General features: G+C 40.2%; 1 protein-coding gene across 2 annotated transcripts in view; it reads right to left on the reverse strand.

Moving 5' to 3' along the window:
- WASF1 (WASP family member 1) overlaps positions 1–15,677 on the reverse strand; it is a 203,387-nt gene that overhangs the window by 62,642 nt on the left and 125,068 nt on the right. For both annotated transcript variants that reach the window (XM_067546587.1, XM_067546586.1), the window contains exon 4: positions 9,704–9,862. In XM_067546587.1, the coding sequence (XP_067402688.1) occupies positions 9,704–9,836 (133 nt within the window). In that variant the 5' untranslated portion in view covers positions 9,837–9,862. The remainder of the gene's footprint in view (positions 1–9,703; positions 9,863–15,677) is intronic.

Genomic DNA, 15,677 nt, shown 5'->3' on the forward strand with positions numbered 1-15,677 from the left:
CCAGTCACTTACTTAAGGCTCACTATCCAACGAAGCATCTAAGCTAATGTAACCATCTTAGATGAACGCTTCATAAGCTACTAAGGATCCAAACAGTGTAGTGCAAAGTAAAATAATAATTGTTTTTTCTAATTTTATTTTACATTGATGCAGGATGGCATTTATCTTTCTTTAAGGAAAATATTTTAAGAGCTAAATGGGTTTTACAGTCTTCCTTTAAACAGAAGAGATAAAAAAGACATAAAATAGGCACATTTGTCAACAGAGTTTCAATGGGCAATTGTGTTCTCTATGTATATACACACAAAATAGAAGTGGATCACCAAAAAGCCTCCACTGGCTGTTCAATGACTTACTGCTATGCCACAACATATATCATGGACATTACCTTCCAGATGACAATATGTGAGAAAGAAAGGAAGATCTATAGTCTGGTACCCATTGATCCTACAGCTGATGGGACATCAGCCAAATTATTTTTGGAAATATCAAAATGACAATTTCTGTGTCAATTTTTATGACAGGAGTATTATCAGCCAGAGACATAAACTGACTTGTGGTCTGGTACATGGCAGGATTTTGTGTACTAAACATTTGTAATAATGTTCTGCACAAATTTGTTCTGAGCTTTTTGTTTTGTTTGCTGTTTGCCATTACCATTACTAACATTACTTCAGTGACTGATGTGCTAGAGTTCTAGCCCTGTTTCCTGGTTTCTTTTTATATTGTCCTATAGTAGATATATATATATTACATACATCCTAATTTCTCAATTGTTTATTACTGTTTTCTTTCTTACTTCAAATTTTTTCAGTAAAAATGCTTTCTTAAAAAAACAAAAGGACAATAGATTTGCTCTTATGTTATGTCTTCAAACATCTCTTGTATCTTCATTTAGCTTCATGTCTCTTTGCTACCTATGTAATATCTATATGCACTCAGACCAAAGCTATACATAAATTATCTAACCAACACACAATACACATCAGTTTCATTTAAAGTACTGAAACCTTGAATTTCATCAGAGAGCTTCTTGTCTGTGCAATTATAGATGATATATTAAGAAAGCCTGGTCTTGAAAGTAACAGCAATAGGAGGCTAAATCCTGTATTTGAGGGCAGATAGCTGACAAGCTCACATACAAAGGTGACTAAGTGTTAATCAGAAAGGGGACAACTAATTCCAATTTGCAAATTTCTGCTGTTAAAAAGTAAAAGTCGTTTTAGTGCAGAATGGTTTAAATCCCAGCAAAAAGCTCAACTATAACCGATGGAGGTTAAATCTTATGTCTGCAACTCAGAAAGTCAATTCTCTGGAGAAAGGCTGCAGCAGAGTTGATTACCTGGGCACTGCTGTAAAAGACGCTGGCTGTGGTTGGCATATAATCTAGTGGCTGACCCCGGAAGAAATCTGAGGAGAGGTTTTTGGGTCAGGAGAGCAAGCTGAAAAGAGTGCTCTTGGTCCTGTGAACAAAAGAAGCTGCTTCCTGCTATTTGATTCCTTCTTCGTTCAGAGAACCAGACCCTTGTACGTTCTTTGTAAATAAACAAAACTGCATTAGAGAAAATATCAGACTCCATCACTGTGTAATTATATTTATACATGTGTATAATAATATAGTGCCACAGAAACCAGTGAACCTTACTATAGGTCTTTGAAAAGAACATACATTCTCTTCATCCTTCTGAAGGGCTGTGGATGAAATAGAAATTTATATTATGATAGTGCCCAAAGGCCTCAGTTGGGATCAAGGCCCCATTGTGCTAGGCTCTATAAAAATACAGAAAAGAGACAATCCTGGCTCCCAAGGTTTACAAAGTAAAGATAAAACTTACTGGCTCTCTCTGCATCCAGAGTTTAGTCTCAAGAGCAGTGTTCTCAAGTGTTCTCAAGAGCCGAGGAAAGATATGGGTAGAGGGTCAACAGGACCATGGTCTCATTTACATGGAAGTATAAAGACATACAGGGAGGAACTCCAAAGGCAACTACAAAACCAGTCTGTTAGGGGAACTCAATAAAACAGGAGATATATAACAAGAGAGCTTAATTCTTTAACATGGTGAACTGGGGTTATAATGATTAAAAGAGCTACTTTCACCAACAGACGCAAGGAGGGTTTTCATGCACTCATAGACTGATTAATAGAAGGCAGGTACTATTGAAAGATGACGTTCTGAAAAGTGGTCTCTTTAAGGACTTGAAAAACTTGGAGCCATCAAACCTTAGAACACAGCAATGGATAAAACCTGAATTCAAAAGCAGGAAATGAATATGGCTAAATCTAACTTAAAAAACTTGTTGTATCAAACAACTGGTGTGATACCTCTGCCCACACCCCCAACAGAAAAGGTCATCCATAATCTTCATTAAGTGTCTTGGGTGAGGGTTTGTGGTTACTTAGGCAATACATTTACAGCCTCAGAGGAGAAGCTTTCTTCTGTAACAGCTTTGCTCATCTTCCAGGCCAGGAGGCTTAGTGGGATGGGATTGAGGAAGAGGACTAGCCTCTGGAGAAGAATATCAGGACAGACTGAAAGGCCCATATATGCATAAGAGAGTCAAGGAGCTTGGAAGCCAGTGCATCTGAGCCCATCTGGGAGCAAAAAGGATAGAAACTACCCTGTCCACTTGGAATTTGCATAGTATCCATGGAATCAAAGGAAGCAATGGCAATAACCAAATTCCTTCCCCCAATGTCAGCTGAAGGCATCCTAGCCAAGGGAGCCATGGTCCAAAATCATAAGCAAGGAACCTTGGCATAGGTTCTGCAGGCAAACTAATACCCCAAGGGAGTTCTTCACTAAGGATGGAGGGAGAGACTTTGAAAGGGTACCAGAGTGGTGTTAAGGAATTTTGAGAAATTTTCATGATGGCACAATAAGAGAGACTTACAGGCTATGTCTACACTGCAGCACTAATTTGAATTAGCTTAATTCAAATTACAGAAAGCGATTTATAGAAAGTGCTGCAGACTGTCCACACTACAGTGTTTGTGCTGGTTTCTTGTGTTCACACTGGCCAGCCTTAATTTGAATTAGAAAGCAGTGCAATGTGGGAAGCTATTCCCACAGTGCAACTAACCATAGAGGCTGTTGTGATGAGTGTCATCATCCCAGGATGCAGCACTGCTTCCCCCACCCTCTTCCCCCACCCCCAAACAAACAGGAAAAGGATTTTCATGCTGCTTTTTTACTCGCCTGATCGCCATTGCTGCAGGCACATGGAGCCAGCTGAACTATGCTCTCATTTTGACCGTGACAAATACATCGCAGCTTATCCTGGATTACTTTAGAAATTGTATGCTGTTTGCCTTTTATATTCCCCCCACCACCCCCTGTATATTGCTTGTCTTTGATTTTTCCCTTCACCAAACGAAGCCCCCCACCTGTATGCTGTTTGCCTTTTATGCTCCCCCTACAACTTTCTGTATATTGCTTGTCTTTGATTTTGATTCTACAGGTGTCTATAGAATGTAAGATAAATAAGAAGGGAGTCAGTTAATATATTAATACAGTGATAGAAATGTTTCCATTTCACTGATGGAAAGCATGATATAATGTATCCATATGTAGCACTGTGAATAAACTCTTAAGACAGTATCAATTTCCATGATTGGCCAGTGAAACAATGTAGCAAAGAATTTCCTCACTGCTGGCATTTAAAACGCCGTCCGGGGTGGGGGTGGTGAAATCTTTCAAAGGGACAAACTTTAAAGGGCTAAACTTTCAAAGGGACAAATCTTAAAGGGACAAACTGCAAAGGGCTTGCTGGGCAGTTAAAATGCGTTCACCATGCGGGGAGGTGGGTGGGTGGTGAAATCTTTCAAAGGGACAAACTTTAAAGGGCTAAACTTTCAAAGGGACAAATCCTAAAGGGACAAACTGCAAAGGGCTTGCAGGGCAGTTAAAACGCATTCACCACGTGGGGAGGTGGGTGGGTGGTGAAATCTTTCAAACCCTTAAAGATACAAACTGCAAAGGGCTTGTTGTGTGTGTGATTGCATCTTGGATTTTAAAACCATTCACCGCAGGAAATGAAAATTTAAATCTTCCCAGGGCTGCTTTGGGGGAGGGTACTGAAATGGGGCATCATGGGATACAGTCTGGAGGCCAATTAATTCGAATTAAGTCCCATTGCGTCCACACTCACACTAATGCGAATTAACTGATGTGCTTCAGGCGCTAATCCACTTGCAGAGGTAGTTTTATTAATTTGATTTTAAAGGCTCCTTAATTCGAATTAACAATGCACAAGTGTAGACGCGGGAGTAATTAATTCGAATTAAGGGACTTTAATTCGAATTAAGCCACCAGTGTAGACCAGGCCACAGTCTTGGTAGCTAAACGGGAATGTTGTGGAAGATCAAGCATAAGAGCACTCAAGAGAGCATTCTGCACAAAGGGTAAGGAATGTAGAAAAGAAAGGCACAAAAGAAAATTTCAGGGAAACCTGCCAATGAGAAACAGGGAAGGGAAGTGATTAATCACCCAGTGGCCTGAAAGAAATACAAAAGCTCCTAATTAACCAAGGGACATGAGCTCCTGTTCAAGGCAGCAAATCTGAGCTGCTGGCTGCCAATGATGGTCAGAGGAGAGAAGATGAACCCCCCTACCAGTGACCAAGAGACAAAGAGAAGCTCTTACTGAACCAATAGATAGCATGAACAACTTGGATCAAAGCAGAAAATCAGAGGTACAGTCCAACACTGATTAGGGGACTAGGCATCCAGTGACTGAGAAACAAACAGAAATTCCTATTGATCAAAAAGTACTGGAATTCTGGCTCCTACATCACAACTGGTGAGGGAAGACACTTAAAGTCAGTTGCTGGGATGGAAGAAACAGAGTATGAGCATCTGAGGAGCTACAGGTAGCTAACATACCCGGCTTTGAAAAATGACTGTTGTGCTGCATCATACACTCATGTTTTAATCGCCAAGGAAAGACCAGACCAGAGCATTGTACTCATGGTTGCTGAGACACTTCAGAAAGCAGACAGGATATAGCAGTATGCATGTTATGCTGCAGGATAGCATCAGCACTTATGGCTACGGAGGTCCACTTTCAATACAGACCTGCCAGCTAAGGTCAAGACACAGGAATTTTAGAGGACAGGAAATGTGGGAGACACTCACTGCCCCCAAGTTCACTGGGACCTTGGCACATGAAGTGTCCATGATATGCTTTCCTTTGGATTTCTTAAGGGGGTTCCCATTCTTCATCCTGAGGAGAAAGTAGTGGTCCTGGGAGGTTCTCACTAGGAAAAAAAAAAGGTACATAGGCTGGCAGTCAACATATCAACCATCCAACGGACAGCAAAAAGGGAAGTCCTAGATAAGGGTTGAGCCATTGTGTTGTGAGATAACAGAGCTCTGCATCCAACTACCAAGGAGGGGACGAAGACTGAAGAGAAAAAGAGCTTCAAGCAGGGGTATTACAATTGCCAGTGGGAAACATGAGAAAGCAGAAGAAACTGAAGTGGCCACTGGAGTTAGGCCATAATGACTGAATGGAATCTGAAGTAGAAGCAGCACTGAACTCAGACAGAGCACTTGAATTCAACCCACCAGAAACCAAATGGGTGGGATAAAATCCATGCAGCTAGAAAGAGTAAGGAGTCTGAAAAGCAAAGCCATGTTCCTTCTGAAGAACAGGAGCCTGCAGGGTCCCCTAAAGAGTTCTCTATGATAGTTTACCTGCCACGTGAACCAGCACAACCAGGATAGGAATGTCTGGTGGATGCTCTTTGAGACTCTTTTTGGCACTGGGAACATGCACAGTCAGTCTAAGGCCTTCTTCGTTGGTCCTTCCTGTTCTTATCTCTCTTCTTCGTCTCCTTTTTCTTGAAGTTGTCCTTGCTCTTCTCTTCTAATCTACTTGAGGAAGCCCTAGAGGTAAAAGAGCTGCATTCAAAGAGCTGAGGCTCCATACTTCCAGAAGAGATGGCAAAGCACACTGAAAGATCTAAGGTGAGGAAGTGGAGATTGCTTTATATATCCTTGGACTTTCCCTAGTCTTTGCCTCCTTGCTTCCTGGTAGAATGAAACTGGTTGTCAGGAATCCTCCTCAAGAAGGGAGAAAAAGGAGTATAAATAGTAAACATTTTACTTTTTAAAAGCCACAATAAGACTGGATAGAAATCATCAGCTCTATTATTGTCTGTCATATCACTGTGCAACCAAAGGCCAAATAAGAATAGTGGAAAAAACAGATACATTTTCTACAGAATTTAATTTTTCAATGAAATTAAAATGTACCTCAGGTTCAATGATCCTGCTGGCTGAAAGCCCTTTATCCTTTTGAGGCTATGAACATATATGTATGCCGTTTTTAGTATTCACTGGGCTGGCAGTCTGGAAAATGCTAGTCCTAGTGGTTAAAAAGCACTCACAATACTGGCAGTTCAATCTAGCTCCACACTGGTTCACCTGACAGCCCTTTAAAGTTGCTATGGCTCCAGGGAAAAGACAGCCTTTTCAGAAGGGCTCCTGTAGGGTTCTAAATCTTGTGAAGTATTCACTCATTTGAAATAAATATAGAAAAAATAGTTGAGAGAGAGAGAAAAAAATCTTCATTGCTTATTACATTTCAGTTCTATTTATTCCTCTGCCTTTAATTACACTACAAAGAAGCCATTCTAAGCAGTTGTATTATAATTACATTTTAGAAATTAAACATACTTTACAAAACAACAAACTTGTTTCTTAATCATAGACATGTAGGGATAGAAGTGACCTCAATAATTCATGTATTCCATCCCCTTGCACTGATACAGGAAGCCCTGACGAGTGTTTGTCTAATCTGATGGTGATTCCATAACCTTCCGTTGAAGCTTATTTCAGAACTTAACTGTCTGTATAGTTAGAAAGATTTCCTTAATACCTTACCTAAATCTCCCATGCTGCAGATTAAGCCAATTAATTCTTGTCCTACCTTCTGTGGACAAAGAGAACAATTGATCACCGTCCTCCATATAACAGCCCTTATTTGAAGATTGTTATCAGGTCTCCCCCCTCAGTCATCTTTTTTCAGGACTAAATATGCCCCTTTTTTTTTTACCTTTCCTCATAGGTCAGGTTTTCTAAACGGTTTTATCATTTTTGTTTATCATTTTGCTCTCCTCTAGACCTTCTCCAATTTATCCATGTCTTTATTAAAATATGGTGCCCAGAACTAGGCACACTACTCCTGCTGAAGCCTCACCAAGCAGTGGGACTATTATCTTCCATGTCTTACATATGACACTCCTGTTAATACAACCCAGAATGACATTAGCCTTTATCAGAGCTGCATCAAACTGTTGGCTCATATTCAGTTTGTAATCCACTATAACCCCAAGATCCTTTTCAGCAGTGCTACTGCCTAGCCACTTATTCCCCATTTTGTAGTTATGCATTTGATTTTTCCTTCCAAGGTGCAGTACTTTGCACTTGTCTTTCTTGAATCTAATCTTGCAGATTTCAGACCAATTCTCCAATTTGTCAAAATAGTTTTGGGGAATTATAATCCTGTCTTCCAAAGTGCTTGCAACCCCTTCCAGTTTGATGTCACATGCAAATTTTACCAGTGTACTCTCCACTCCATTATCCAAGCCATTAATGAAAATAATGAACAGCTCTGGACCCAAGACAGACCCCTTGGGCACCCCACTAGATGTGTTCTCCTATTTTAATAGCAAATCATCGATAACTACTCTGAATATGATTTTTCAATATTATGTACTCACCTTATAGTAATTTAATCTAGACCACATATTCCTAGTTTTCTTGTGAGAATGTCATGTGGTACTGTGTCAAAAGCCTTATTAAAAAGAAGATACGTCACATATACTGCTTTCCCCCATCCACTAGGCCAATAACCTTATCGAAGAAGGAAATTAGGCTGGTTTGGCATGATTTGTTCTTGACAAATTCATGTTGGCTATTTCTCATAACCCTATTATCCTCTAGGTGCTTATAAACTGATTGTTTAATGATTTGTTGCAGTATCTTTCCAGGTATCGAAGTTAGGGTGACTGGTCTGTAATTCCCCAGGTCCTCTTTCTTGTCCTTTTTAAAGATAGTTTCTACATTTGCCCTTCTTCAGTCCCCTGAGACCTCTCATCCTCTGAGAGTTCTCCAAGATAATCACTAATAGTTCCAAGATTGCTTTGGCTAGTTCCTTAAGTACCCTAGGATGAACTTCATCAGGCCCTACCAACTTGAATATATCTAACATATTTTAATATTCTTTAATCTGTTATTTTCCTATTTTGACTACTGTTCCATCCCCCTTGATGTTAATATTAACTGTGTTAAGTATTTGGTCAGAATTAACATTTTAAATGAATTCTGAAGCACAACAGGCATTGAGCACCTCAGCCTTCTTGATGTCAACCATGATTAGCTCTCCTTCCTTTCTAAGTAGTGAGCCAACACCTCTCTTTGTCTTTCTCTTGTTCCTAATTTATTTATAGAACCTCTTCTTATTGCCTGTTATGTCCTTTGCTAGGTGTAACTCATTTTGTGTCTTAGTTTTTCTCATTTTGTTCCTACATGATTGAGCTATTCTTTTGTACTCAACTGTAACAATTTGTTCATCTTTTCACTTTTTGTATGATTCCTTTTTGAATTTCAGTTTATTGAAAAGCTCCTAATGAGGTCATATTGGCCTCTTAGTATTTTTTCTATTTTTGCTTCACAACAGGATAGTTTGCTGTCGTGCCTTTAATATATTATCTCTTTGAGAACTGCCAGCTCTCCTGAATTCCTTTTTCCCTTAAATTTTCTTAATGATCATAATATAATCCAGAGTGTATGTTATTGTGAAATATTGTTATAATTAGGTGATTGATGGCACTTACTGTCAGCCTCAGCCTAACAAACCATACAGTAAGGCCATATCATACTTACACTTTAACATAAGTTCAATTATGTCCTGTTACTTACTCAAAAATTGCATTTGGTTTAGCCAATACTGATTTAAATGGCTAGAAGACCATGTCTCACTGTTACGTTGACTAACTGTAGCGCCATATAGCTGAACACCTTTGAGGGTTGTTACTGGAAAAGATCCCTTTTTAGCCTAATCTTGCTCTGACTGAAGTCAATGATAAAATACTCAGAGACTACAATAGGAGCAGATATGACCCATTAGAGTCCATGATAAGTCCTATGCCTTCTTTAATCTTTATATCAAGTTTCCAGAAGTTTTCGTCCCTTGAAGGGACAAAATTCCCAGCAGGAGGGGAAGAACAAGACTGAAGTAGAAATCAGTAAGAGGGAGGGAGTGATGAAAGGTGGTTGGGATGGTAGAGGCAGAAAAAACAGTTCAACATATGGCAGCTATATTTTTAAGCATGCTAACTGTGCTATTCCCTTCTGATGGTAACTTTACTGTTCACTCAGTCAATAATAGTAAGGCAACAACAGTGACAGTGTAATTTGGAAAAGCCAAGAGTATTTTTGCCTGTTATCTACCTATTTTGTGGAGGCTAAAGTCTCCAGAACTGTTAGTCAAATCTTTCATGAGCACTAAATTAATTTACAAGATCACAAAAGAAAACATAAGGTTCAGAGCATTTTGTGTAATACAAGGTTGATAGGGAAAAAAGGCTTTGTTTCATTTTAAATTTGAAAACGTGGTTCTGTTTCATTTATAAAAACTGTAAGCACATGACATTTTAGTTTAAATAAATTGTAATGTTAATAGCATAACGTACTTACTTAGACTACTCAGTTGTCTAATTATATTTGCCAAGGAGATATTGGTGACACATTCCAGTTCATTCTTGATGGCTCTGGGTAGTGCTGTGTGACATAGGTGCCTGGGGTCTATGTTTCTTTTCACTAGTGGCATTTTGAGATATCAGAGGGCTAGCCCACCTGTGAAGAAATTAAACAGAAGCATTATTATAGCTTTCCTTAACTATTTTGGTTCAGATCATTACATCCAGTCAAGTCATTAATACTGGCAAGATTAAAATTCCTGCACGTTTAGGTGAAAAAGGGGTATCTTTGGCCTGAAAGCTTGGCTACATGAACCTATATGTTTGATTTTCAACCTTGTGAACTTTTATCTGACTATTGTGTCAATGACACTACAAACATTTTGTTATTATTCATGTTTTTCTGAAAAAGATGGAAAACCCTCCTTTGTATTGTAATGATCTCAGTGAATTATTTCTTTACTCAGTCCCAGACAAAATCCCATGGGCAAATCCTCTTGATTCTGGGGAGGAAATCATACTCCTTTGTTTCAAATCAAACTCCCTTCCTGTTGAGACAGGCACATTGCTCATATCAGCCGGTTTGGAAGGCAGGTGTGAGAGGCATACTCCAAAGATCAGTTGGTAGGAGAACTTTGTTTTGCTAGCAGGTATCCTTCTCCTCTTGAAGTCTTAATTCTAATTTCTGTATCATACCTAACTCAGAGAAAACAACAAGAGATTACAAGATCTCCTAGCCATCATGCAAGGTTACTGGTGACACACTTAGCTTGGCTTAAAATGTGTCTGGTAAAAACAGATATTTCCCACTCAGTTTGTGATAGAGTATCCTCAGGCTGTTCCAACCAATGGAGACATAAAATAGTAAATTAACTGTCTTTTGCAGCAGAGGAGACTTCTTCCATGGTCAGTTTACAGGCAAGTATATAGAGCTTTCTCTGGCAGAGTGGAAGTTTTTGGCTTATAGCTGAAAGCTAGATGGTGTACCAGCAGTAGAGGGTAGAAGGGCAGTGTTAAAGCTAATACTGGAACCTTAAATGAGTATTTCTAGATTTTCTGATATTTAGGTGTTTTGAATTTAAATTACAAACTTCTAAATTGTGGACTCGGGTGGGAAATTTGGAGTTAAATTAAAAAAATTAAGCATTGTATTTTAAATCCTAAATCAGTAATTTGTCATTTTAATGGGTTTTGCATTATGTCTACAACAGTCTCATAATGTTGTTTTAAATTAAAACTATAACTCTATTGTTGTTTGGGAATTTCTTGAGGGTTCCCCTCTCCCCTTCTTCTTCTTCTTTAATGAATTAAAGCTTGATGTAGCTGGAATCACAACAATTTGGAGAAGAAAAGCAGGTGGACCTGGGACATCTCTGGAGCATATAAGCAGGAATTTTGGCCTTAGCCTAGCTTGCTCGCTCTTCCTGTAGTACTTGTCAATCTGCAGGAATCCTGCCCCAGTGTTCTTGCTGGTCCCCTGAAATCTGTAAATTATCCAGGTGTCTCTGCAATCTTACAAACACACCAGGAGCACCTGAAATGTTTGTAACTTTCTGGACCTGGAGCACTTATGAGGAAGGAGTTTCCAAATCAGCAAGCTGTGCCTACAGCATTTGTTATTTTTACAGAACTACTCATGAAAATACATTTGTGGAGTTTTTGCATAGTTTCCAGAAGTTTATGTTTTCTATAGCAAATATAATTTCTGTTATTAACCCAATATAACTCAATAAAACCCATGCAAGAATCCTATTTGAGATCTAGTGAATACAACACATTTGAAATTAACTATGGATTCATTATTATGGCTCCATAATAGAAAACATAGGTGTCAGTTTGTTGTACATATAAAGAAAACATCCAATATATGAGTAATTTTCAACAGAAGCAGTTAAATATTAATTACTTTTTTGATTACTTCATCAATGATGCAATCGTGTGCACAAATGGAAGCAGATTCTACTGCTCTATTAAAAACATAAGGGGGGAAAATCAATTACTTAAATAAAGGTAAAAATCAGTATGGAAAGAAACTTCATTTTCAAACTTCTAAAAGCATAACAAGTACAAACCTATATAAAAAAAGCTGACAGTTCTCACTGTTCACAGTTATAAAGGAGGCAAAAAAATCTGTTAATCTGTTAATCAACTGGATAATTTTGCTGATAACAAGTGGACATTTTCTCTGTCTTTCTATATAATTGTCCAGTTGAGGTCTGACTGAATCCTATATGGTTTTATTTTTTCCACTGATTCTACATCAGTGATGAAACAATGTGATTAAATTAAATAGGTAAAAATTGCAAACTTCAACCCTCAGATGATGGATTACTTATAAATGTGTAACAATAACAATAATAAAACTCAATTAAAAATTATGTTATGTAATCTTTAGCAGTTAGTTTAAAAGTTTTAAATAACAGCACTTGTCAGTGTATTTAGTGGAACTGAACTGTCTAAAATGTTTACATGATAAAATTCACTTTACAAAGCAGAGGTGATATTGGATGAAACGTGAGACATTGACTCTGTGCAAAAGGAATTTAAAAAGAACACTCACAAAATAATTTTTAAAACATTTTTTTTAATTGGGGATTGATCTTATATTTGTTGGACACCCAAAATGCCCACTGATGTTTTGCATTCATAAGGAATGCAGGATCAAGCTCTGTGACTGCACAATGAAGAGGAGCTCCTCCTTCTCAGAGCCTGATCCAAAGTCAATTTTTCCATTGACTTCAATGGACTTTGAACTAGCTCCCAAAACAACACACACGCCATTTTCTAACTTATACTTTTAACAGGTGATGTGAAACACTGATACTATACAGTAGAACCTCAGAGTTAGGAACACCTCAGGAATGGAGGTTGTTAGTAACTCACTGTTGCCAACTCTTGTCATTTTTAGCACAAGTCTCAAGATATTTGGTATTTTTCTTAAACTGTACTTTATAGATTTATGTGATTGTGTGAGGATCTCAGCTGTCATTTAAAAATAAAAATTAAGTTCCTATACCTCATGGTTGTGGAGAAAAGCTTGTAAGTATTAAATGATTGCATCCCAAGTTCTCAAAAAGACAAGTTAAAAGAATCCCAAATTTATTTGTTTGTTTAAAAATCATGATTTTGTAAGCCAATCTCATTAATTTTGGGGTTCTAACTCATTATTGTTAAACTCTTGGGTTGCTGTGTATAAGGAAGGATTTGCTTTGGGCACTGGATGCAGGGTTGTCATATGTCTCTGTACATAAAATAGGTATGAAGAAAAAGAACTAAAAATTGAATTAGGTACAAACACAGTGTCTTCATTCTTAGAAAGATCTATGTGAATAAAAATATATGAAAATCAAACCTAATTTATTATTTATTATGTATTGTTGAAGCAAAGTATGAAGCAAAAATAAAGAGGAAAAGTTTCTCTACAATTTGGTTATAAATATCTCCATGAACAGAATACCTATCAAACTGATTTATTTATTTATTTTGGTGTGGGGGAGAAGGGGATCCAGTGTTAGAGTGAATTATTCTGTTGGGTTTTTTAATATAAAATAGTTATTGTACAAAACTAATGCATTCAGGGCAATTCTCTCAGACCTGACAATGAAGGATCTAAACTTGCAAGTACTCTCCTTGCAGAATTTCATTGGGAATGATAAACATGGAGGACTTGCAGGATTGGGCCCCACATTTTCGTCTTAGGTAACTGTAAATACAGTAGAACCTCGGAGTTACGAATACCAGAGTTACGAACTGACCAGTCAACCACACACCTCATTTTGGAAACAGAAAACAAGGTTACTTACCAGTAAATGTTGTTCTTCGAGATGTGTTGCTCATGTTCATTCCACTATAGGTGTGTGCACGCCTCCGTGCACGGTTACCCAGAACTTTTTTCCCCTTAGCATATCCTGTAGAGCCGGCTCCGGCCCCCCCGCACACATGCTATGGTATATGAGGCGTGGCCGGCCCTATACCCCCTCAGTTCCTTCTTTCTGTCAACTCCGGCAGCAGGGACGGAGGGTGGGCTGTGGAACGGACATGAGCAACACATCTCAAAGAACATCAGTTACTGGTAAATAACCTTGTATTCTTCGAGTGCTTGCTCATGTCAATTCCAATATAGATGATTAACAAGCAATACCTTTGGAGGTGGGTTGGAGTTACCAGTGAGCTGCCCTCAGCCCGCTCTGTCGAATCCCACGTCCTCCCTCGCCTGCTGGACGATGGTGTAGTGGGACGTGAAGGTATGCACCGACAACTAGGTGGTGGCTTTGCAGATGTCCTGCAGGGGCACTCTCTCCAGGAAGGCTGTAGATGAGGCTTGAGCTCTGATTGACTGTGCTGTGATGGTTCCTAGAAGCGGCACTCTTGCTTGCTCGTAGCAGAAATTGATGCATGATGTAATCCACAAGGAGATGCGCTGGGTAGAGACAGGTGAGCCCTTCATCTAGTCAGCCACTGCGATGAAGAGCTGCGTCGATTTCCAGAATGGTTTTGTACGCTCAGTGTAGAAGGCCAGGGCTCATCTCACGTCTAGAGAATGCCATCTCCTCTCCTCCTCTGAACCATGCGGTTTGGGAAAAAACACGGGGAGAAAAATATCTTGATTACAATGAAATTGGGAAACCACCTTGGGCAGGAAGGCTGGATGCGGCCTCAACTGTACCTTATCCTTATAGAATACTGTATAAGGGGGCTCCACTGCACTCCACCCCCTTGAGGAACCTGACCAACATGGGATGGGAGAACAGCGATCTCCCTCTAGTGGCTGATAGAAGGCCGAAATGGCTGCCAGGTGAACCTTCAGCGAGGCCAGCACTAGACCCTGGAGCTTTAGCTGAAGCAGTTACTCCAGGATCGCCTGTATAGGCGAGAGGCTAGGCGGAATATCCCGGGACTCCACCCAACAGGTAAACTGTCTCCACTTAACCCGATACACGACCAGTGTAGAAGGCTTCCTGCTGCCAAGCAGGACTTGTTGGACCTGCACCAAGCAGGCTCTCTCTCCCTCCATCAGCCACTGAGCCTCCAGGCCATGAGATGCAGGGAGTCCAGGTCCAGGTGCAACAGGCAACTGTGGTCTTGGATAGAAGGTCGTGCAGCCTCAGGACCTCCAGAGGTGGGGCGATCAAAAGATCCAGCAGCATACTGAATCAGTGCTATCTTGACCAGGCTGGAGCGATGAGTATAACTTCCACTCTGTCTCTCTTTATTTTCAGCAGGACCTTGAGCAGGAGCGGAATGGGCGGGAACGCGTACATGAGGGTCCCCATCCAGTCAATGAGAAACATGTCGGAAATCGACCCGGTCTCAGAACCCCGGAGTGAGCAGAACCTCGGACACTTTGTGTTCCGGGCCGATGCGAACAGGTCCAGTTAGGGAACTCCCCACTTCCAGAAGATCATGGCCACCACCTCTGGGTGTAGCAACCAGTCGTGGTGGGGTACAAATGACTTGCTTAGGCGATACACCTCATCATTCCTCACTCTCGGGAGGTGAGAGGCTGTCAGGTGGAAATTGTGCCTCACAGCAAGGTCCCAATGGATAGCTTCCTTGTAGAGGGCTGAGGAGCGCCCCCGCCCACCCCAGCCTGTTTATGTAAAACATGGTTGCGGTGTTGTCCGTAAGCACCTGCACCACTCTGCCTGTCAGGAATCGGAGTAACACCTTGCATACTAGGCGAATGGCCCTCAGCTCCTTCACATTGATGTGCAGGCGCCTCTCCTCCCCGACCAGAGCCCCTGAGTGCCTAGGTTGGCACTAATGTGGGCTCCCCATCCTACGTCTGAAGTGTTGGAAATTAGGGTGACTGACGGAACCAGTTCCCTGAACGGAATGCCCTTCATCACTGCCATAGGAGTCCACCACCAGTTTAGGGAGGCTAAGACGGGCAGGGGAACTGTGACCACCTGGTCCAATGGGTGTCTGCTCGGAACATATACCGAGGCCAACCATGGTGAAGCGGTCTGAGC

This window comes from Emydura macquarii, unplaced genomic scaffold, assembly GCF_026122565.2.
Source record: "Emydura macquarii macquarii isolate MOO-44397 ecotype Brisbane River unplaced genomic scaffold, CSIRO-AGI_Emac_v2 contig_1146, whole genome shotgun sequence".
Classification (NCBI taxonomy): domain Eukaryota; kingdom Metazoa; phylum Chordata; order Testudines; family Chelidae; genus Emydura; species Emydura macquarii.